At 28.6% G+C, this 25,031-nt stretch overlaps 1 protein-coding gene, 3 long non-coding RNA genes and 1 other non-coding gene across 5 annotated transcripts; 1 reads left to right on the top strand and 4 right to left on the bottom strand.

The window, feature by feature from the left end:
• Nucleotides 1–4,464: 4,464 nt before the first annotated feature.
• LOC112709869 (putative disease resistance protein RGA1) lies at nt 4,465–7,458 on the bottom strand. Its single transcript, XM_025761855.2, has one exon. The coding sequence runs from the start codon at nt 7,456–7,458 to the stop codon at nt 4,465–4,467; it is 2,994 nt and encodes a 997-aa protein (XP_025617640.1).
• A 4,033-nt stretch (nt 7,459–11,491) lies between these two features.
• LOC112712849 (uncharacterized) lies at nt 11,492–13,337 on the top strand. The gene is made up of 2 exons (XR_011865225.1): nt 11,492–11,713; nt 12,649–13,337. It is a non-coding gene; the product is annotated as an uncharacterized lncRNA (long non-coding RNA).
• Nucleotides 13,338–16,741: 3,404 nt separating this feature from the next.
• Nucleotides 16,742–17,811, bottom strand: LOC112712848 (uncharacterized). Its single transcript, XR_003157927.3, has 2 exons — nt 17,546–17,811; nt 16,742–17,061 (listed from the first exon to the last, which is right to left on the bottom strand). It is a non-coding gene; the product is annotated as an uncharacterized lncRNA (long non-coding RNA).
• Nucleotides 17,812–18,972: 1,161 nt separating this feature from the next.
• LOC140174932 (uncharacterized) lies at nt 18,973–20,222 on the bottom strand. Its single transcript, XR_011865078.1, has 2 exons — nt 20,072–20,222; nt 18,973–19,390 (listed from the first exon to the last, which is right to left on the bottom strand). It is a non-coding gene; the product is annotated as an uncharacterized lncRNA (long non-coding RNA).
• Nucleotides 20,223–24,696: 4,474 nt separating this feature from the next.
• TRNAF-GAA (transfer RNA phenylalanine (anticodon GAA)) lies at nt 24,697–24,769 on the bottom strand. Its single transcript has one exon. It is a non-coding gene; the product is annotated as a tRNA-Phe (tRNA).
• Nucleotides 24,770–25,031: the final 262 nt, after the last annotated feature.

The raw sequence follows: 25,031 nt of genomic DNA, 5'->3' as shown, positions 1-25,031 counted from the left end.
TTGCGCCCCCAATTTGAGCTAGGATTAGTGGATTACTCATTGATCCTTTTATTGGGTCTGCTATGCAAGCTTCAATTAGTTTTTCTTAACCATGTTTGCTGATTTTGTGGAGTAGAAAAGAGGCAAAACCTTTGTAGCAATGAGCAATGTGATTGCTTTTTACTTGTGGTGTTTGTTATATTTTCTTATCTTTTGTGTAGCCAGTTAATTGATCAACATAGTTAATGATATTCTAGATATGATGATATTCCAACCTTTCTTCTTCATCTTGGTGTCCCATTTTAATCTCTTGACTTTTGAGGAAGAATTGATTGACTGAGATTGGGAATAAGGAGAAGCTGAATGTTTTAGGGGTGTTCTATTCGTATTGTGTTGTTTTTTTTCAGTTTTTTTAGTTGTTTTTAGTTCCTGTCTCTTAAGTTATGAATTCTTAAGTTGTGTAAATTTGTAGTTCAATTTCAGTTTTGCTTAATTGTTTGCAACTTCTGTTTGTTTTTTAAATTATATTCTAAATTTATATTCTAAATTTTGTTGATGGCTATGATCCATGGATTCTTCAAAATTAAGGATGTATTGTATTGCACTCGTATCTTTCAAAGAGTATTTGAGCCAAGGGAATTGGAGTTCTTGATCCTTATATCAGACAAGGCATATACAAGGAATGAAGTTCTGGATATGGTAATATATGTTTTCCTTGTTTAGTACTACTATCTTAACATATATGCATGCATTTATAGAGAAAATAAACTGATATTTATTTGTTTATTTTTGTCTGATAAACCCTTTCAGGAGAAGTTGATGCTGAACATATTGCACTTTAACATGTCTGTTCCAACAGCATATGTTTTCATTAGAAGGTTTCTAAAGACAGCACAAGCAGACAGAAAGGTAGCAACATGCTTGATAAAATTCATAGTTAAAAACTCTCATTTCTTTTATTATGATGATAATCATTGATATGGTTAAAATTACGAACTTGTTAATTGATACTTACTTACAAGTTTAATGGTTGGTTGATAAACCCCGTTTTGACGGTTTATCTTGTATTGATTTTAAGAGCTTTTATCACCTTTTACCCACATTTATTCAATGAAATAGCATGGTTTTGTGATTGTCTCCTTATTTGTGCTTAGATGTGAAAACATGCTTTTCAACCCTTAATTTGATGGTTTTAATCTCCCTTTGATTCCACTAGATGCCTTGATATGTTTGTTAGTGATTTCAGATTGAAAAGACTAGGAATGGATCAAAGGAGTGAAGAGGGAAAGCATGCAAAGTGGAGAAATCATGAAAAGTCAAAGAAGTTGAACTCGCCCGTGGACGCGCGCGCGCACCTGGCGCCTGCGCGCACCTGCGAATTACCCCATGGACGCGTATGCGTGATGTGCGCGTACGCGTCGGTGCTGGTTTATGATTTTTTAATGAAAACGTGGCTAACGAATTCTAAAGGGTTGTGGGGCCCAATCTCAACCAACTTTGGTGCCTAAACTGCTATTTAAAGCCAAGGATTGAAGAGAAAAGGGGATTCCAATCATTCACACACATTAGGATTAGTTTAGAAGTAGTTTCTAGAGAGAGAAGCTCTCACTTCTCTCTAGAATTAGGATTAGGATTAGGATTAGTTCTTAGATCTAGGTTTTAATCTTTGCTTTCTTCTACTTCTACATCTCAATTCTTTGTTGCTACATTCATCTTCTTCTATTCTTTTGTTACAATTTCCTTTATGTTGTTCTTATATTTTGTTGCAGATCTAGTATTGTTCCTTCTACATTCTTTCAATTCAATAAGAGGTAATTCATAATAATTGTTCTTCTTTGTTTTTCTATTGTTGATCTCTTACCTTTGTAGTTAGATCTCTCTTTAATTCTTGCATTTAATAATGTTTACTTCTATTGCACTTTATGTGTTTGTTGAAATGTCTCTTATATATATAGTATAGATTTTGTTCCTCTTGGCCTAGGTAGAGTAATTAGTGACACTTGAGTTATTTAATTCCTTTGTTGATTGGTAATTGGAGAGATTGCTAATTGGTTTGGAGTGCACTAAAGCTAGTCTTTCCTTGGGAGTTGGCTAGGACTTGTGGCTCAAGTCAATTCATCCACTTGACTTTCCTTTATTTAGTAAGGGTTAACTAAGTGGTAGCAATGAACAATTCTCATCACAATTGAGAAGGATAACTAGGATAGGACTTCTAATTTTCATACCTTGCCAAGAGCCTTTTATAGTTGTTAGTTTACTTTCATTGCCATTTACTTTCATGTCTCTTATCAAAACCCCAAAACAACTCAAACCAATAACAAGACACTTTATTGTAATTCCTAGGGAGAACGACCCGAGATTTGAATACTTCGGTTTATAAAATTAGGGGTTTGTTACTTGTGACAAACAATCTTTTGTATGAAAGGATTTTTGATTGGTTTAGAAACTATACTTGCAACGAGACTTCAATAGTGAAATTCTATACCGTCAAAAATCCAATCATCATTGGTTTCCACCAGAAGGCTGGGTCAGGAAAACTTACAGGGGTGCATCGGAAGTACTGTTCTTCAAAACACAACTACACTGCAAAATATGAAGCAGCAAGTTTTCTTCTTGATAACTCATTGTTGTAGCAACCACATGTATAGCTAGCTATTAACAAAATAGCCACAACTACAAACTTGACTTTTACTTAGGTTGCATATTTGGGGAATCATAGATTTTATTTCTAGGATCATCCCCTCTGATGATGCTTTTTCTTACTTCTAAATTTACTTTCATTTAGTCCCTTTACTTTTACATTATGTTCCTATAGTGGGAACATAACTTTGTCCAAATATGTATTTCTTCTTGTTCCATTCAACAAAATAATGGAAATTATTGGTATAGAAACAATTTCATTCATTATGAGAAGTATTTCATTATTGCTCTTTGCCCAACATGTATAATGTAATGTTTTTTTTTTAATAAAATGTGTGTATGGTTTAATCCATGATTACTCTTTAGTTGACAATTCAAACAATCATCTTGAAGATAATCCATGAGCATTGATCGGAAACTTGTCTCGAATTCAAGATGCAGCAACTAAACCGAGCAATTGAACCATAAGAATTTGGGCCAATTGTTTTAAGAATGCTCATCAGCTCATGTATCATTTGAACCATAATATATTACTAGAGAAAAATATTTTAAGAAACTCATATTTGTACCTAGATTGATTAAGGGTACACAAGTAAAAGAATGATAGTGATAAAATAAAAAGGATTATAAGAATATTTTTTATATTGTAGAATCATTGAATAGGGATTATAGGGATTATAGGAATATCTTTCATTGAATATTTATAATTTTATCAAATTTTCAATTAGGTCCTTGTACTTTTTTTCTTTTCAATTAGGTCCCTAAGGGTATACAAGTAATTTCACAATTTACTAACAGTTTTTTGACGTTTAACGTTAACAAGGACTAAATTGAAAAAAAATAATATATAGGGATCCAATTGAAAAGAAAAAAAAGTATAGGGACTTAATTGAAAATTCGGTAAAACTATAGGGACCTGCAGAATAATTAAACCTTAATTTTTTATAAGAAAAATATTGTTATTATTGTTAATATTGTTTTAATTATTGTTATAATACTATTATTACAATAATTATAATTAATGAAAATGATAACTATAAATTAAAAATTTTTATCGTTATTTTTAAATGCTTAAATAATATGTTTTTTTATTAAAAAAAGTTTATAAATGAACCAATCAATTTTTTTTAGAAGAAAATGAATAATCAATAAGCTTTTTCTTAATAAATTTTCTAATACTTGTTGAAAAAGAGGTCAGTCACACTAACTTATCACAGGCTCAATTCATCCAACACGGCAACACAAGCTAGCTATAGATCGGACAATATTGTAATTTTATCTCTCTCTTGGTGGGTGAAGAAAAGGACAAATATCTTCTTCACCATGCTCGTTAGTCAAACAAGTCTACGTACAAGATTCTCATTCAATCTCATTCTTTGATTTATTTTATTATAAATCTCAATGATTAAAAAGAATGGAACATCATGTACTGCTAAAATACAACGGTATATGTGAAACGCTTCCGGATAGGATAAGCTGTGTAATATGAAAGAAGGGAAAGGATCATCTCAATTGTTGAAAAAAATTGAGAGAGTAAAGTATGGTTTATAATTCTTTAATACACTTTCTCTCATATTTTTTTTTGTCTTACTTATAACAATTAATAGTGAGAGATCACACTTTACTCTCTCAATTGTTAAAAAAAAATTGAGAAAATCCATTTCCAAAAAGAGAACAGTACAAATGAAGATAAAATAGAATACAAGATATTAAAACCATGATTATGCAAATACACAACAAAATGAAAAGAAAATAATGAATAAGCTGTGTATAAACTAAGAATACAATAAATACATACAATGATTACCAGCTGCTATCTACATGGGAAACATGTGCTATCTTGTGTCAGTCCTCCCCTGTTCCTTGCTTACACCGCTCTTTCAACATTGGGCAGGCACCAATAATCAAAGATTGAAGTGAAGTTAAGTGCCGGACACCATCAGGCAAGGATCCCAAACTATCACAGTAAAGAATTGACAGTTTTCGAAGTGAAGATAAGCCTTCCCAACCCTGTTCTGGTAAACACTCCAGCTTTCTACAGTCACTGATGGTTAGATCAGACAAAGCAGTGAGTTTTGTGATGTCAGATGGCAGTTCCTTCAATTCTCTGAAAGAATATATCTCCAGAGTTGCAAGAGAGGTCATGTTGTCCCTCATTCCCTCTGGGAAGCACAACACTTGATCACTTCCATGAAGTTCAAGGTCATTAAGACCGTTGAGATTAGAAATTGACTTCAGTTGCTCATTGCTACATTCCCTAACATGGAGTTTTTTAACACTTGGAAGGCATGGCAATTGCAGTTTAGGGCAGTTAAGGATGTAGAGGTAAGAAAGAGAGAGCAACATGTGTGTTGTTTCCCGTTTCAACAACCGCTCTATGTTTGGCAATTCGTGGACCTCCAATTCCTCCAAAGATCGGAATAATGGGGTTGCTTCCACATTATCATAACTTTCATCTTCGTCAATGTACTGCACATCATCCATGCCTGATACCACAAGCTTCTTCAGACATGGAAGTTTGCCTACTGGAGGTAAATGGCAGTTTTGACAATCGTAAAGGTGAAGAGAAATTAAATTGTTGGTTGCAGAATTGTTTCGCATCCAAGTTGGCCAATGTAATCCCTCATAGGCGTGTATCGTCAACAGCTTGAGCGTGGAGTGAGGTTGAAGCGCTTCAAGTACTTCTTCTGCTCCAACAGCTGACTTGGTCTTACCACTGTTGTCCCACGACAAGCGTAATTCTCGAAGGTCTTGTTTACCCTTCAAGTTGGCATCTTCAGCTTCAGATATACTCCCAACATTTTCTAGGCCTTCAATGTTTAACCTTCCTCCCAGATTCAAATCACGTAACTCCGCCAAACTATGCCCTTTCTCTGATTTCACAATGTATTCACTTAGTGTTCTCAGATCACGTAATTTGTGAGCGTCCGGAAACATACCAGATAGAGAAATACAATCCTCAATGACAAGATGTCGGAGATTTTGCATCCTAGTCAACTGTTTTGGTAAATCGCGAAGTCTCCACAAAGCTATTAGTTTCAAGATTTTCAATTTATGCAAATTGCAAATACTAGCAGGCAAACTCTCTATATTATCCAACCAACAAAGTTCTAAATACCTCAAGCAAGTTAAACTCCCAAAAGATGGTATCTTTGCACCAAATGTGCACAAAACCCGAAGAGAATGATTTGTTGGAGTCGGTTGATCTATATTCAATTGATACAATGTTCTCAAGGATTCAACTTTCTCAAAGTCTCTCTTCTTGAATTGACTTCTATGTAAGTCAAAACCAATGTGATGGAGGTTTCTTGAAGAATCATTGAGGTTTTGTTTCTCCAAGCATATACACTCTTGCTCTGAAATTGATTGAGCAAGATCATGGACTAAATCATGCATCTTGAAATAAATATTGCCAGAAAAGTCATCAGCCCTGACATCTTGGAAGAATGACTTTTGGTATAATTCATTCCAAACCATGTTGCCAACCTCCTCCGCCTCCAAGTTTGGCCGGGATGAAATAAATCCATTAGCCATCCAAAGATAAATCAATTCTTGCTTCTCAATTTCCATATCTTTGGGAAATATGGCACAGAAAGCAAAACACTGCTTTAGAGTTGGTGTTAAACAAGAGTAGCTTAATCTCAAGACAGGCATAATATCATTCTCATCTGGTAAACTCCAAACCTCACTATTCTGAACTTCAAGCCATTCTTTTTCTGTGCTTCTGGATTGCATCACACCACCTAATGCCAGTGCTGCAAGAGGTGATCCTCCACATTTCTTGACTATCTCCTTCCCTATTGCAACAAGCTCTGCACGCTCTTCTCTGTCAGGTCCAAATGCGCGCAGTTTAAACAACGACCAACAATCATCATCGGATAGACGGTCCAAATAATGAGCTTGGCATGTTCCCATAATTGTTGCAACATGATTATCGCGAGTGGATACTAAAATGGAGGAGCCTTTAGATCCACAAGACAATACGGATTTTAACTTATCCCATTTGTCTCGGGTTAATCCCAGTTCCATTTCTTGGCTTCTTTTCCAGACATCATCTAAAACCAGTAAATACTTTTTAGTTTGAAGCAATTGTTTCACTTTTTCCTCCATTACTTGTAAATCCATGACCTCAGACTTATCCTTTTTGACAGCTTCTAAAATGGAACGCAAAATACTCTTGATAGTGAAATTCTCAGAAACACACACCCAAATCTTCAAATCAAAATTGTTACCTACTTCTGGTTCGTTGTAAACCAGCTGGACAAGCGTTGTTTTCCCCATACCACCTAAGCCAACAATGGGATAGACGGAAAGGAACTCCGAGCTTCGCGATGGGCTAAGAAGAAACTCCACAACTTGCTTTTTATCTTCATCTCTCCCGTACACTTGAGGAACGGCGATAGTTGAGCTTGTTTGGCGCCATTCAGCTACTTCACTTGGCCTTTCCCTCGCACCTTCTCTCAGATCAAAGTTGCTTCTTGCTTGAGCAATTCGATCCAATCTCCCTATTATCTCATTCAATTTGTGCCCAAGCTGACACTGATGGATCATGTTCTTTGGATTCAAAGATGATAAGCACCCAAGTTGAGAGGATTCTGTAGGCAACTGATCAAGGATATCTTCCAGCACATACATTGCATCTTTAAGCTGCTGCAGCCACACCTTCAGAGGACGATTTGACCATTGTTTCTGCTCAGCATCATCAAGAACAGCTTTGATTAGTTCTAAAGTGCGTGATAGCTCTTCAGCCTTTTTCTTGATTCCAAAGAAGGCTGCAAATTCACTCAGGATCAAAGGGGTCAATTTCTCCACCACAACTCCAAGCAAGGCCTCAGCCATTTTCAAAAATGCAACAAACGAAGAATGGGAGGCAAAAATCAGAGATTGGTTTTTCTTTTATGAGTGCAGATGGCTGTAGGAAACAAATGAATGTGAATAGGAAATGACTTGTAATGCAAAATGGTGTCCGTGTTGAAAAAAAACTCCAAGAAAAATTAGTGGACCATGTTTTCTACCATTTATTCAATGAGATAATTCATTATTCCACAATACTTGCTTTCAATAATTGTCCTGGTGCCCAGTCAAAAGAAAGAAACGATTATGTTTGTGCTTGTCTTTTTGGGTTACTTTAATTTACTGAAATTATTGTGTCTCAAATCAATGATTTCCACAGTATATTGATAACGTTTGGAGGTCCCACGCACCCAAATAGGGATAAGAACACTTCAATTATTGAACACTAGCGAATTGTGATTAAGTAATCCTCGTGAGCTTTTCTTAATGCTGAATTAGAATTAAATTTTAGAAAAAAAAATTTGGCAAGTTTAATCATTTATTCCAATTTGGATGTTCTTCTTTATTGTCTGAATAATTTGTTGGGAAAAGAGAACATGAATTTTCAGGAGTGACATCCATTTCTGTGTAAGGAGATTATAAATTTATTTTCATGTATGCACCAATTTTACTAAACACTTCAACCTATATGCAGTTATATATGCAGTATTCTTTCTTAGTTATTGGTATCATTTTATGTCTGTCATGTTTTTTTGCCATTGTTTGAAATTTTAAAGAAGATTTCTCATCCCTAACTGCATGTTTGTATTTTAATTAGATAAACTATATTTCCAGGTATACACCAAAGTTTTCTTCGTATAAAACTTGAATATTTTTGGAGACTTAGTTTACGCTGATGAGCTCTAACTGTGAATTGAACTATGAAGCATCAAGAATAATATGGACAATTAGCAACGTATAATAAAAATTTTGAAATTAAAAAAATCATTGTTTTAGAAGTCTTCCTTAGAAAACCAATTAGCATAAGATCAATCAAGGACACAAAGTTTTTGCACTACCAACAAAAATGCTAGTAAGTGATAGTTTCACAAAAAGGACTAAAAGGGCCCAATCTAATTTCTATGATTCGAGCTGCATGGCTAAAACAATACATTCTCATTTTATGTTGTCATATGAAAGATAGAGGGTGCTAATGGCTAAAATATTTCATTTTGATAATCATATTGCTACTTACAGGTCAATATTAGCAAAAGTATAACTTAAAAAGAGGGAATGTTTGGAGAGGATATCACCAGTTATAACTTCACCAACTCTATTTGAAAAGGTTTAGTTTTGCCAAAAATGGAGTTGTTTATTTGATTTGTATTGATAGTCAGGGTGAACACGAGGGAAAAGTTGAGCCGGTTTGGGATTTTCAATCAAGATGATACAAAATGTGTTTTGTGCAACAGGGATGTTGAGTAGGTCCATCACTTATTTCTTGGATGCAAATTTGCTTGGCAGATGTGGAGTGTTTGGGTATCTGTTTTTGGCCGCCTATGGTCCGTTCCAGAGTTGATGAAGGACCACTTTTTAAGTTGGACAGAAGAATCGTGTAGGAAAGAAGACCGTAAGCAGCGATTGAGATGCTTCTGTGCAATCATCTGGAACATTTGGATGGAAAAAAAAATAGGAGGATATTTCAGCATGAAAGTAAAGGTGTTGAAGAAATTATCGATATGTCCTTGCTTAGCGTTAAAGAGTGGGAAGGTGTGCACTCTTCGTGTTGTTGATGGCTATATTGGAGATGACATGGAGAGTTCTTTATACTGCATTTTTCTAGGTGTTGTTCGTATGCTTGTCCTTAAAGTTTGCTCCACTCTATTGTGTTGAGCTCTTTTATTTAAAAAAAAAAACAAACAAATAAAAAATGAATAAATAACCATTTGTAAACATTTCGGTAGAGATTAGATCATCTCTACTTCAATATTACTAATAAAGGAGTTGAGACAAAATAAAAAGAACCCATATTTGGCCACATTGATTTTTTCCTTTATACCGTTCCACTAATATTGAGAAAAAAAATATAGGTAGACAATGAAAATACTAAATAATGTGAACAATGAATATGTCGGATGTTCAATTCAATAGGTATGCAAATGATTATGTTCATTATTTTCAATTGGATGGTTATTTTTTTTATTTGATTTACTCATGCATAGTTAGCAATGACTGAATGTTCAATTCATTAGGTGTACAGATAATTATCGTAATGTTAAAGTTTAGAAAATAGTTTGGGAGTGAAGTATTTTTTTTACTTTATTAGGTCAATTCTAATGTTTATTATTCACATTATTTATAAAAGTAATTGTCTACCTAATAAATTTGAAAAATAACTTTACTACTATAATGCAAATACACAACATAAAAAAAAGAAATTAGTAAACAATGTATAAACAAAAGACACAATTATAAAATATACATGGGAACATGTGGTATATATATCAGGAATAGAATTAGGAATGGTCTTTATATCTGGATCACAAAGTCCTAAATACCTCAAGTGGTTGGAAGATTTTGTGCATAAAACTCCAAGAAAGAAAGACAAAGATTAGAGATTGGTTTGGCTTTGACCAGTGAAGATGGCTGTAGGAAAGAAATAAGGAAAAGTTTATGGCAAGTAACTTTATTAAATTTTGGCTAGTATGTAACTAATAAAAGAAAAGTGAGTAATTTTATATTATTGGATAAAATCTCACACCATTAAAAATATTATTGATTGCTACAAATCACAAAAATTACTGGTCTAACACACTACAACAATATAAATTATTTTTGAGGGTTATAATGTGTAAAAGAAAATTAAAATTTGTCAAAAAAACAAATTTTGACACTATTTTAACTATGAAAATATGTTAATAAAAGTTTTGTCAAAAATAGTATTTTTAACATATAAGCGATTGTGAAAAAAATTTAAATCTTATTTTGATAAATATTGGCTGTCAAAAATAATTTGTTAGAAAATTTTGAGAACATATTTTCTGTGATACTTATTAATTGTCAAAAATACTATTTATTTTGACACTTATTGACTATAAAATATTCTCAACAAAAAATTTTAACAAAGAATGAGATGTGATCTTGAAACTAAAGAATAAATTGAGATTTTGAAGATAAAGAATGAGTAGTATAATCCTAAACTGAGAGCAGTGTGATGTCAAAATTAACAGAGCCCAAAGAAGAAAAAAATAGTAGAGTAGATTGAAAACAAATGAGTGTCAAAATTGAGGAGTAATTTTCTACGGTCAAATTTTTCGTCAAGAAAATATAGATTAATTTTCTACGGTCAAATTTTTTGACATTTGTGATATTTGTCAAAAATATATATTAATTTTGACATTTAATTATAATGTTAAAAAATAAAGTGTCAAAATAACTCTATTTTCTTGTAGTGACACTCCCCAAGAAATAATTTGTAATGCAAAGTGCAAGTGTTGAAAGAAAACTCCAACAAAAGCTGGTGGATCATCTTTTAATTTCTACCGTTTATTCTAGTTCATAAACTTTTTGTATGGTAAGAAAAATAAATCACAAAAATTTAGTTTAATAAATTAAGTTTGCAATGAATGATAAAGCATATCACATAAAAATGCATGAGATATGAAAAGGACATTTTTAAAAGAGTTGTTAAAAGATATATATGAAAATGTTAAAAGCATATGTATTTAATATTATTGAAAATTTTAAATCTTACCTTTTAAATAAAAACTCTCATTTTACTATTTTAAAAAAGCGCTCTTAAATATTATATTAGCAAAATCCTTTTTTTTTTACTATGCAGACTAATACATATTAAAAAGACTAATCATCAGAATTTTACTATTTAATACTAACCTTTTATAAATACCAAGCGGGACAAATTCATTGTTATAACCTTTCATAACTATCAGGTTGTGGTTGTTGAACATAACAAAATTAAATGCATATTTTCGTTAATTAACCTTTCATAGATACTAATTGATACACACTTTCATAACCTTTCATAAATGCCAAGTTTTATAATTCTTTCGTTCTTAAATGACTCTATTTAAATAAAGTGAGACACTGAAAATTTCTTAGGACTAATTTAATAATATTAGAGTTTTCACTATTTTCAAATTCTTTTAATTTAGACATAAAATAAATGACTCTCCACTTATATATACAGTAGCGCTCTCACTTATTGTATTAACAAGAATAAGAAACTGACGCAAACTTGTTAGAAACATGGCCAACTTTTATTTGGGAAACATTATTTTCTTACTCGTGCTTCTGGTTTCAGGTTCATTATTTCTCCATATCTCAATTTTTTTTTCTCTTTTGAGTGTATGTGTTTGAAATGCTAGAAATTAAAAAAAATACTTTTTTTCTTTCTATTTTCAAATAAAAAATATAGTAGTAAGTAGAAGAAAGTCATGAAAAACTTTAAAAAAAATTAATAATATATGAACTAATAAAGGCGTGTCACTTTTTCCAATAATCATTGTATCTTCTCTTTGTCAATATATTAAGAATGGCAATAACAATGAAATTAATAAGGATTTCGGTAACCATTTTTTAGAGTATATTTAAAATTATAAATTAAAAAATTAAAAATTATATAAATAAAATTTAAGTTCTCAACATATTTATTATATCTATGAAAAAATTTAAATTTAATATATATTCTAAAATTACATGTTAGCTTAACCCAATTAAAAGAAATTAAATGTTTTGTCGTTTAAAAGAAATAGATTGAGAAATTGAAGATTAGATATTTTATATTATTTATGTCACATCAGTAAATTCTGATATCGTTAGTAACAAAAGTAACAAAAAAATTAACATGACTAATTTAAAATATTTAAAAGACGAATTTGATTAAAAAAATTGTTCAAAAACTAATTTAAAAAACATATGATCTTTTAATTTAAAACTAATTTAACCATTTACTTTACTCAATGAAACAAACACCATAAGAAAAAGATATTTTAATTTTAAATTACAGGTTTAATTCTAACCATGATATTTGATTTCTTCAATTCATTTAATTCCAATTTTGGAATTTCCAACAGACCCAAATTAAACATTATATTTTCATTTTTACGTTCTATAATCTATAGTGTACTACACACTAGAATATAACTTTTTTTATTAGATAAATTCAAAATAATATGTAATCTTTCAATAATTAATAATTAGCTTGGTTAAAGATTATATTATATATATTTTTTGTAGTTGTGTGGAAGGCAAGCACAGTGGCTGATACCGATGTATGTAAAGATAATATTTCGTATGATGACGAAGATTGCAAAAAAGGTTTATATCTGAGTTGTACCGAGAGATGCAAAGAAAAATATGGTCGCAAATACATTACAGGACAGTGCGTTAGACGATTTTGGGGATCAGAGATTTGTCAATGCTTGTATAAATGTCCTCCAAAAAAACCTTTCTTTCAAAGATTTAAGGATAAAATGAAGAAAAAACCTCCCCTTCATAAACCGAGGGAGATTGAAAAACAAAAACCTATTGAAGGAGAACATAAACAACCTATTGAAGGAGAACATAAACAACCTAGAGAAGGAGAACATCAAAAACCTACTGAAGGAGAACATAAACAACCTAGTGAAGGAGAACGTCAAAAACCTACTGAAGGTGAAGGAGAACATCAAAAACCTAGTGATAATTAATAAGGATTTGGCTAACACACTTTTTTAGAAAAGAAATAAAAATTATATAAATAAAATTTAAGTTCTCAATATATTATTATATGTTGGAATTCAGTAATGCCTAAGACTACTTATTATGAAGTGCAGAAGTATGAGACTATTAATTATACAATTATTTTCCGAAATTCAAGCACACTTAAAGTTATTAATAAATAAAGAAGGGTGATGAGGATGAGGATGAGAAGTTTTGAGATTCAATGGTCCAGAAATTTTTTTTTATAGTAGTCACCTTTTAATAATTATATTTCAAAATTTAAAGTTAATTGTGATGCTAGCATTGTTAGTGTTGCAAGTGTGAGGAGTGTTGAAGTTAGTCCCACATCAAAGAAAGCAAGAAAGAGTGAGGAGTTTATAAGATGAGAGACTCATTAACTTGACACTTTAAAATTTTGAGTTGGATGTGGTGTCTTCTCATCTTATGTTCTTTCACTTGATTCCTTCCCGAAGTCTCCCCAATTGTAATGAAAATATCTCTATCTAATATAAATATTGGAATGAATTATTATCCCAATAAATTAAGTTAGTCCAAAATATATATATATATATATATATGTATATAATATCAATTATTTATACATATTAAAATACAAGATATATATTAAAATAAATAAACTATACATGTATTCATAGTATTATAGTTTTATAATTCTTGCGTGATATCTAAACAAATATTATATATTCATCATAAATACTAAATTTAATTTGGCATAATAAAAATTTCATTAGAAAAAAATTAAAGATGAATAATTAGCAAAATATTCTACCATATATTAACTATTGAGTGTTAACTAGTTCAACTAGCTCTATCTCTCATAACCTCTATCATAATCCCTGCTTTATTTCTGACTTTCTTTCTTTATTTATTTGCTGGCTCTTTAGACACACTTTTATGCTATCTACCCTTTGGTTCTTCTAACTTCTTCTCACTTTCTTTCCTGTTGAATCTGTCTTCATCCTTGGTGAGAAGCATCTTTACATTAGCTATATTCAGTTTGCTTCGAAACTCCAAAAAACTCTTAGTAGTTAAAGCTTTAGTTAAAACATCAGCAACTTGTATTGATTCTGGCACATGACTCACCCGAACTTCCTTATTTTAGTTACATAATTATTTTCATTAGAAAAAATAACTTATGTTTGAATAAAAATCTAAAAGTATCTCGCCTTGTGCATGTAGCAATCCATTGGCCAGCGACAAACCCTTTAATGGAGCTCAGTACCGCGGCGGATTAGTCCTTGACCTGCCGGGTTGGGGGATACCGTGGAAAACCAAAAATAAAAAATCTAAAAGTATTTTTGTCTTCAAAAAAGATAATCTAAATAATATATAGGCGATGATGCTCCCAACAATTTTCATAAAAGAAATCTAAATGGATATAGTTTTTTCTTTTGTCTACAGTATCTTTTTAATTAGTCAATGACTAATTTATCGCAGATCTTAGCTCCATTTTAAAAATTTATCATTAGTCAATGAATTGCTGCATACACAAAGTAGAATTTGAACCCCAATATTTATTTAAGCGGACGAATGAGCTAATTACTCGACCAACTCAAATTGATTAAATTATATTCACATAAAATCTCATAAAACAAGTATATATATATATATATATATATATATATATATATATATATATATATATATATATATATATATACATGATATGTTTACACGTATGTACGTATATGATATATTTATTTAGTAGTATATTATAACTGTTAGAATATATTAGTATCAATTAGTATTTATTATAATTATTTAAAATATATTCTAAAATAATTATAATTTATGAGAATAAATTCCGTTGCTATTTGTAATATTCATTCAAAAGGTCCAAGCTTAAAAAAGTAATAATAAAATCTGAAATAATACTTATTTAGGTAAAAAAACAGAAAAAAACATGTTATTAAAATATGAAATTCATCATGAATAATTGAACATTGATCAACAAATTAAATTTAACACAATACACCATAGGCCATTTTAAAAAAAAGTCTGATAAAAATGGTGATTTTTCAGTATTTACAGCAGTTTAAATTGTCATTATTACTAAAAACGGTGGTTTACAAAGCAACATAATTTTGGGTGTCGTTCTAATTATTATGGAAGTTTTAAAAAATCGACACAATTTTTTGGGTTAAAACAGCAGTTTTTTTATAGATTAAAACGGCGGTTCAAATCACCATTATTTTCAAATAAAATGACGTTTTCTGATTGATTAAAATAACATTTATGAACAATTTTTATCCTAATATAGTGGTATTTTGGTTGGTTAAAACGGCGTTTAAAATCGTTGTTTTTACTGGATTAAAACAATAATTTTTGTTAGTTAAAACAATATTTTTAAATCATCATTTTTACTCTGATAATGACATTTTTAACGGATTAAAAGGACATTTTATGTTATTTAAAATGATAAATTACATACTGCTATTTTTACTAAATAAAAATAACATTTTTTTATCATTTAAAAAGACAGTATTTACCGTCGTTTTTATCGCGATAAACAAATAATTTTTTTATTAAAATTTTACAATAATAAAAAATAATATCCATAAACAAAATATTACATAAACAAAATATTAAATATAATATATAATTTTTTAGTATTAAAAATAAAAAATAATAACCTCTATATAAATAAAGTATCTAATATAAACATGATTTTTTTAATTATACTCAGACTTTTATCTTTCTTTTTGCATACATTTTTTTCTTTATTCTAATTTCAACAAAACATTACAGTACAATAAAAAAAAAAAGAAAAATTATAATTTTTTCTGCCACGGCGGGGATGTAATATATATAATTTGGTCTAAGTGAATTTATATGATAGAAGATTCTTGCCGGGATTCTTTCTTCCACTCCACCAAACGTTGAAGAAGTTAGAGGAGACGTCATCGAAGAAGATTACTGCGGGAGGAGATGTTGCCCAAAGAGGTCGTCGGAGGAGATGTCACTGGAAAAAATTGTCATCAGAAAATAAAAGAGGATCCGAGATCATCGCACTGGTCAGAGATAGCAACTATAGAAAAACAACTTCGATAATAGAAAGAAAAAGTCTAGAGGATCAGCAGTTTTGTTGAATTTTAGCCAGTATATAATCAGCAGAGGAATGTGAGCCATTGGATGAAATCTCACACCATCAAATCATCATTGATGGCTAATTGATGGCTAACAATCACAAAAATTGCTGACCCCCCTAGCATTGCTCAGATAGAAAAGCGACTATGAGAAAAAAAGTGCGTGTGGTTTGGAACTTTCAAATCCGTTAAAGAGGCAACGGCGGTGGAGAGTGAAAATAGTAGCAACGGATACAGAAGAACGACGAGGGAGAGATAGAAGGAAGATCAATCGAGCGAGCCGTCATATGTATATGTATAGTGTTTCAATTAGAAATTTTAATTTTTTTTATATATATATATGTGATAATGACGATTTAAAATTATCATAATCACTAAAATTGTCATTAAATACAAAGTTATTTACATATAGTAGCAACAAAAAATTTCATAATATTTAAATATTATGACGGTTCTTTAAAATTGTCATAATATAAATGCCATTTTATTTTATTTTTTCCGTAACGACAGTAACAAGAGTATTAAGAGAAACGATGAGTTCTTAAAAGAGGGAAATTCCTTAATAATTTTACAATTTTAGTTTTTTTTTTTGGGTAATTCTTCCTTTGGCTTCTATCAATTATTTTTCGTTGGTCAATCTTATTGATTATTGTAAACTATATATATCAGCATGCATAGGTGCATAAACAATGGGGATACTCAATGCAAACTCCAACGGCATAAGGATCATGCTTGCGATTGCATTCCTTTTGACAATTTTTTTTGTTGCAATTAAAATAATCAGCCCACATTTCATTACACAACTTTACAGCTTCAGTCACATGACTTGTCATCAACACAACTGCAAAATATGTATATATTAACAAAAAGTTAAGATAAAGCATATTTTATGATCTATATTTCTATACAACATTAAGCTTTCAATAGATTTAAATGAGGATAAGATGCATGGGATAGAAAAATAACGAACTTGAAATCATAAATACACAAGTGAGAAAATGTTTAATTATTTTAAACAATTAAATTGTGAATATATACATATATTAAATTCTAGCATGTTTATGATAACTCAATAGTTATACAACTGTTGTTAAAATTAAAATAATATTTTTTTATATTTTGATAGTATTTTCTTTTAGTAATTTTTTAAAAATATATTGTTAATAATAAAAAATCATTTTAGTTTTAAAAATATTTTTTAAAATATTATAGCAACTATAACAGAGATATAGTGAAATGACTATATATATACATAAAAGAATTATATTTGCAAATATATAGACATAAAAAATGGGCATTGAGATATGAAAAATAAAATGATTAACCTGAAATCAAAAGAACGGAGAAAATGTTTGCCGCATTCAATTTCGTCATCTTTCTAACAAGTATGAATAATTCTCTCATGTTCAGTATATGCCATTTGAGAAGATGAATGGTGATATATATAGCCAGACATAAAAGATTTTGGGAATTAATAAATTAATATATCATCTATTCTTCTATATATTTTTTATTGTGCCCAAACACACGTACACTTATTGTATTTGAACAGTACAGTTTAGCTCCATAATCATCCTATTCATATATTGTATCGTACATGGTCAAGATTTAACAGAAATATTTGGTAACAAAAAAATATTAGCCAAAAATAATTAAAATTTACTTTATTTAGTATTTATTAATTGTCTACCTAATATTATCCAAATTTAAATAAAGAACATTTTTAAATAGTTACATATACACAAATATGAAAAGATTAACATCATTAACTGTATATATAGTTATAATAATTTTTAGGATTTTGCAAAAAATGAATAAATAATCTTAGGACACTTGTTAAAAAATAAAAATATTTCGTAGAAAAATATATTATATATGTTTATTATTATTGAAAAACGCTTTACTATTTTGTGTCCTAATAAAAATGCATTTTAAGAAGACTATGAAAGAGAATATTTTATTAAAAAATATATTTTTTATATTTTCAATGCATACAATATATTAAAAATTTTTAAAAAAATTACTGTTATATTCTTAAAATACAAAATAGCTAAATCTGTTTTTAATTATGTGTACTGATAATTATTTTAAAGATAAGTCTTCATGGGTTAAAGGAGTAACAGGCTAATTTCAATGTCTACCGTTATTTACTTTTGAAAAAAATTTGCTAACAACAAATTTTCAGTCATAATTAATCAAAATTTTTTTATAATTTACTTCATTTATATAACTTAATAATAGTTTTATTTTTTTATTTGACTCTCCTATCAATTCACTTATCAGTCCCATTTATTAATGACATTAATTATAATATCATATTTTTTACTATCAGACATTCTTATAAATACTTAATATTTAATTTCACCACTATAACCTTTCATAAATACGAAGACTTATTATCGTTGTTGAACATAATGATAAATAAAAATATTTGATAACAAAAATAATTAATCAAAATTAGCTAAAATTTATTTTATTTAATTTTTATTAATTATTTTAATTATTATAATAATTAATAAAAATTAAATAAGACAGATTTTAATTTTTTTTTTCTCTTTAACATTACCGAACAATAAATATACTTATATAGCTTTGATAATTAACCTTTCATAAATACTAAGTGATATACATACTCTCATAGCCAGATAGCCTTTCATAAATGCCAAGTTTTGTATAATTCGTTTGTTTCAAATAACTGTTTATTTGAATAAAATGAGATATATTAAAAATTGTTTTCACAGTGAGCTAGTGATTTTACGGTAAAGATAATATGATAATATATATTTTTTATTAATATCAAATACATAAAAGAATGCCAACAAGCTATATATAACTCAATTGGCATTTTTCCTTCTCACCTAAAGGTTTTAAATTTGAATCTCACTTCTAATTTAAGAAAAAAAAAATATAAAATGATAGTTTTTCAATTAAAATTTTCTATTTATATATTCTTAATAAATATTTTTAGGATTGACCCTATCAACATGCATAGGTACATAAACAATGGGGATACGCAATGCACTCTCCAATGGCGTGAGGATCATCATCATGCTTGTTGTCACTGCATTCCTTTTGACAGCTTTTTTTGGTGCAATCAAAATAATCAAACCAAATTTCTTTACACATCGTTTTCGTCTCTTTATTAGTTTCTTCACTTGTCATTAATACAACTGCAAAATATTGAAACAAAAAGTTAAATAAGGATATATATTTTATGATATAGAACATTAAGGATTAAGCTTTCAATATGTAGATTTGAAACAAAGACATGAACATGCATGGGATATGAAAGAACAAGGAACTTCAAATCACGAATAGCAAAGTGATGATTGATGGAGAAAATTTTGATTACTAAAATTAACTTATTTTAAACCATTAGTTTGAGAAATTCTGAATTCTCAATCTGATTTCGCTGGTGAAGTAGTTAGAATTAATTGATATTTTATTCTTCGATTCTTGTTAGTAGGTTCTTGGAGATATATAAAATTAATTTTGTTTATTTGTTGTTTGAGTAAGTATAGGAAATAATAATTTTTTTTTGAACAATATAAATAATAAATTAAAAAAAGTTAATTTTAATTTTAAAAATTAATTTTTTAATTAATTAGATATAATTTTTGCTAGTAAGTCTGAAACGATAATATTAAAGAGATAATAAAAAATTAATTCAAATAATATAAATTTATCTTATTTAATATTTATTAATTTTAGAGATAATTAATAAATATTAAATAACACATATTTAAATTTAGAATAATTTTTATTGTCTCATAAATATTATTATATATGGATGATAAAACACAGATAAAACATAGGTATAAAATGGTTGAGACAAGAAAATAATGATTAACCTGAAGTCATAAGAATAAGCAAGAAAATATTTGCCAAAATTAACTTGGTCATCTTTCTAACAAGTTTGGATTATTCTCAATTAAGCTCAATATCTTTTGTGAGTGCCATTTGAGAAGATGAAAGGTGGTATATATAACTATAGATATTCATTGTAGCGCGTAAGAGAATCTTAAAATGAATAAATTGATATTTTTATCTTTTTCTTCTACGTATATTTGAGATGATAGGCAGTATAATTTGATTAGTTCCATAATGATCATAGATTATTTGTATATATTATAGGTCAAGATTTAAAGGCCATTTTTTAAGAGTTATGTATAAATTAAAGATCAGATACGAAAACGTCAAATAATTTTAATATTTTTGTCAACAAATATTATCCTAACGATACTTAATAAAAATACACAAATGAAAAATTATTTCAGTCGGTAAAAAAAAATAATTAGCAAACATGAGTCTATCATAAAATTTATTATTAGTAAAAAATTTTAAATATTTTTATTTAATAAATATAAAATAAATATATTATTGAAAACTTAATTTTTTTATATTTTTAATTAATTTTTTTAATTTTGTAAATTTAATATATACCCTTAAAATATAAAATAAATAAATCAAAAAAATCATATTTAAGAGACAATAAAAAATAAAAAAATTAATTTAAATTTATTTTAATTAATATTTATTAATTATCATTATAATTAATAAATATTAAATAAAATAAATTTAAATTATTTTTTTGTCTCTCTAAAATTATGGTTAAAAAATTCCACATATATAATAAGTACACTTAAAAATTTTGTTAACAGTATCCTATTTTTTATATCAGTAATATTAAAAAAATAAAAAATAAACAATTTTTGACTAAATATTTTTTAACCAAATATTTTAATTTTTATATTATCCATACTAATAAATATTTTTTAAATACAATAATTTTTCATAAATTAAAAGAGTAACAATAATGTCTATTATTATTAGTCTTTTGTAAACACTAAGCAGCATAACTTCATTATTTATGGGTGTACATGGTCCGGATCATCTTGAAGATCCTTATTTATGATCCGATCCGAGTTCAAAGTAATTTAGACCATGTAAGTTTAAGGCTGAGCTGGAAAAAAAAAAGAAACAAAATCTGGTAAAAAAATTAAATTCGGATTGGATCATGGCTCAAATCACCCGAATCTGGCTTAGTGATTCATATATTATCAGAGGCTAAACATTCTAAGGCACACTTACGTAAATAATTATTCTTTTAATTATGAATTTTAATATTGGAACATCTGAATATTAGATAATGCAAATTCCAATGATAGAATTATTACTTATCTTTAAAAAAAATTAGGTGTCAGAAGTAGGTTGGTATATAAAGAAAAATATATGCATGTGAGATATTGTGCTTATATTCTTAATTTGATAGTGAACAAAAGAATTAAAGAACAATAGACTTCAATTGAAAGCATTAAAAATACTATCAGGTATATTAAGTCTTTTTTTCAAAGAACTAAAAAATTTAAAGACTATATTGAAGTTGAGTTGATTGAATCTAAAAAGTCTTTGTGTGCTTAGATGTTTCATTTAGATGAAATTTTACATATCTAATGTTGGAATATGTTGAGAAATTTAAAAAAGCCTTTGATAAACGACTTTATGATGATCAAGAATCTAATTTTTTTAGATGGTTTGGAGTGGATAGTGAGGGAAAAAAAAAGAAAGTTGGTCTATTGAGAATCTTCTATGAGATAACTTTGAATTTCTCATCTTCCTTACATATTACATCAAACAAATATTTTTATGAAATTACATCTGTTACTTCTCAATTAACATCTTGAAACCAAAATCATTCTAAATTGTCAGAATCTATGGTCACTACTAGAAATAGGACTTTTTCAGACAAAATTTAAGATAAATGTTGAATAATTTTTAGTGAAGGTTTTAGAAGAAAATATTCTATTCTAAATTTGTCTAAATTTTATCCTAAATTTTGGCGCCAAATTTTTTTCGATGGTGCCAAAATTTTCATACAAATTAGTAACACAATTTAAACAAAAACTATAATTCGTCTGTATTTAATTTGAATGAACACAATAACTTCAGACGATTTAGGACGTGTTTTGAAAAATATTAATTCTATCTTAAATTTGTCTATAATTAGTCTTAAATTTTTTATTATACTAACTCTTTAAAGTAGTCAAAAAATTTTTCACAAATTTAAGATGAAAATAATATCATTTATAAATTTCGTATGAAAGTACATCAATTTTCAAACGAATTTCATATGTTTATTGAGAAATTATAACATTTAGTATAAAAATATTATTTATATTTTAAATTTGTCTATAATTTAATTGAAGAATTGGTTGTTCATAACTCTTTCATATTCATCTCATAGATTTCATCTAACATTATTCCCAAAAAAATAAGTTTTTATTCTAATTCTTTTTAATTAATTTTCTTATAGACAATTTTTTTAAAAAAAAAATATCTGCAAAAATTTACTCTTTCTTTTTATTTCTATTCTATTTTATTTAAATAAAATTGTGTCTTCTAATATTACTTTATCTATTCTTTCGTTACTAAACAGATCTTAATGATTAAACTGGATAGAAAAACAAAATTAGCCGTTAGACAATAAATCTCAATTTTTTATAAATAGTAATGTGATTCTTATTTGTTCAAAAGAATAATCTACTGCAATACATACAATAAGATTATATATATAAGCATAATTTCGTATATTAATTTATCTATTGATTAAATGATTGTGTCACACATATAGAAATTATATAAATAATTTTAAAAAATTGAAAAAAAATTTACTTGTGATCATAATATCATCAAAAAGAACGTTTATGTTCAATTGAACAATATATATATATTCATGTTTGTTTAAAAAACTATAAATATCTTTTTCTTGAAATATATTATAAATATATTTAGTTAACATTAATATTAACAAAACTTCGTAAGAAAATATCTCGAGAAATCGATGAAGATCATATTAGGTCTCAACAAGAAAATAGGTGTTTTACTACGAATCACAAGTTTCATGTTGAACGCAGTACTCATACCGGCAATTATAATCAAGGGTTTTTCTATCAACCACCATTCACTTCGGAGATAACCTCGGACATATTTTTCAAATATAAAAAAGTAAGCATCTTGCCACGAAGCCAAGTAATTAATTAGACCGAATCCTTTTTGTTTTTTACAAAAATCCAATATACAATAAATAAAAAATAGCAAGTCAATCTTCAAGAATTTCACCGTAATGGAAATGGAAATGGAAAAGACTCATACAAAATTTATACAACAAAAATAGCAGGAGAAATAAAAAATGCAGGGTCCTTTGTCTGCTTGGTTAGTCAAACATGGACTTGTTCATAGATCTTTGGGTTTCGACTACCAAAGAATCGAAACTTTACAAATAAAGCCCGAAGATTGGCATTCCATTGCTGTCATCTTATATGTATATGGTTACAATTATCTACGTTCCCAATGTGCCTATGATGTAGCACCAGGAGGACTGTTAGCTAGTGTGTATCATCTTACAAGAATAGAGTCTGGGATAGACCAACCGGAAGAGGTATGCATAAAAGTATATGTACCAAGGAAAAATCCCCGAATTCCTTCTATTTTCTGGGTTTGGAAAAGTGCGGATTTTCAAGAGAAGGAATCTTATGATATGTTAGGAATCTCTTATGAAAATCATCCGCGTCTGAAACGTATTTTAATGCCCGAAAATTGGATAGGATGGCCTTTGCGTAAAGATTATATCGCCCCCAATTTTTATGAAATACAAGATGCTTACTAAATGATAAAAATACAAAAACAAATCTGGCATTTCGACAACCAAAAAGAAAAATATTCAAGGAATATCCATTCATTCTCTTAGAGACCAAAAAAGTAATTGAAGTTCAATCAGACAGAATAAAATAATAATGGAAGTCCCATTCCCATATAGGGATTGGATAGATAACAAAATTCACAACAATAATGTGGGTATTGCAAAAAAGATTTGGGTACAGATTCATTGAGATTGTAAATTTTGAACAATACTTTTTTCGTATGAGCCAAGCCAATAGGATGAACTGAAAAAGTTCTGCATCATGAACTATGTAACGTTCACGTCAATATCTATTCTATTATATTGCCGCGAAAAAGAAAGTAACATGAAAGCAAAGGAGATGCAGAAAATAGAAATGAAATATCAAAGGAAAATACATAGGTCCGATTCTCTTTGTAATGTATCCGAGATTTTTTTTGACTATTCCCACCCTTGAACTTTTCAAGACGAGACTTTTTGATCTTTCAACCATTTAATGTAACCATTCGAATATTATTGAACTATTAATATTCTTTTGGGAGCCCCCCCACAAAAAAAGGGGGGTTCACTTTTTTACATATTCTATTTAATTTAATGTTATAGACATAAACATATACCGGGAACATACACCTATTCTTTACTCATCTAGTAAACATCTCCAGACACCTAGATGGATAAATTAATATGTATCAACATCCGATAAAAAAGAATACGTATCTATTATTCACAATCCATATTCCTATTTCATTTTAATGAATATAGATTATGGATAAAAGATACTCATACAAATTCATCATGTGCCAGGAACCAGATTTGAACTGGTGACACGAGGATTTTCAGTCCTCTGCTCTACCAGCTGAGCTATCCCGACCTCTCTTGAGGCATCATATTAATCTTATTAGATTACTTAAATATATGTCAATGACTCCATATCAACTAAAAACAAGACAAAAAAAATTCTAATTAGAATATATATTATTATTATTAGCATATATATATAAGAATATATTATTCTTATTCCATAGTCCAAATAGATTCCAATGTATTCCAATACATATTCCAAACAAATACTTATGATTGTTGATTGTGATAAGAAAAAGAAAGAAAAACTCTACTCGAATCCATTTGTGAAA

Source organism: Arachis hypogaea, chromosome 9 (genome assembly GCF_003086295.3).
Source record: "Arachis hypogaea cultivar Tifrunner chromosome 9, arahy.Tifrunner.gnm2.J5K5, whole genome shotgun sequence".
Classification (NCBI taxonomy): domain Eukaryota; kingdom Viridiplantae; phylum Streptophyta; class Magnoliopsida; order Fabales; family Fabaceae; genus Arachis; species Arachis hypogaea.
This window is presented reverse-complemented; position numbering and strand designations above follow the sequence as displayed.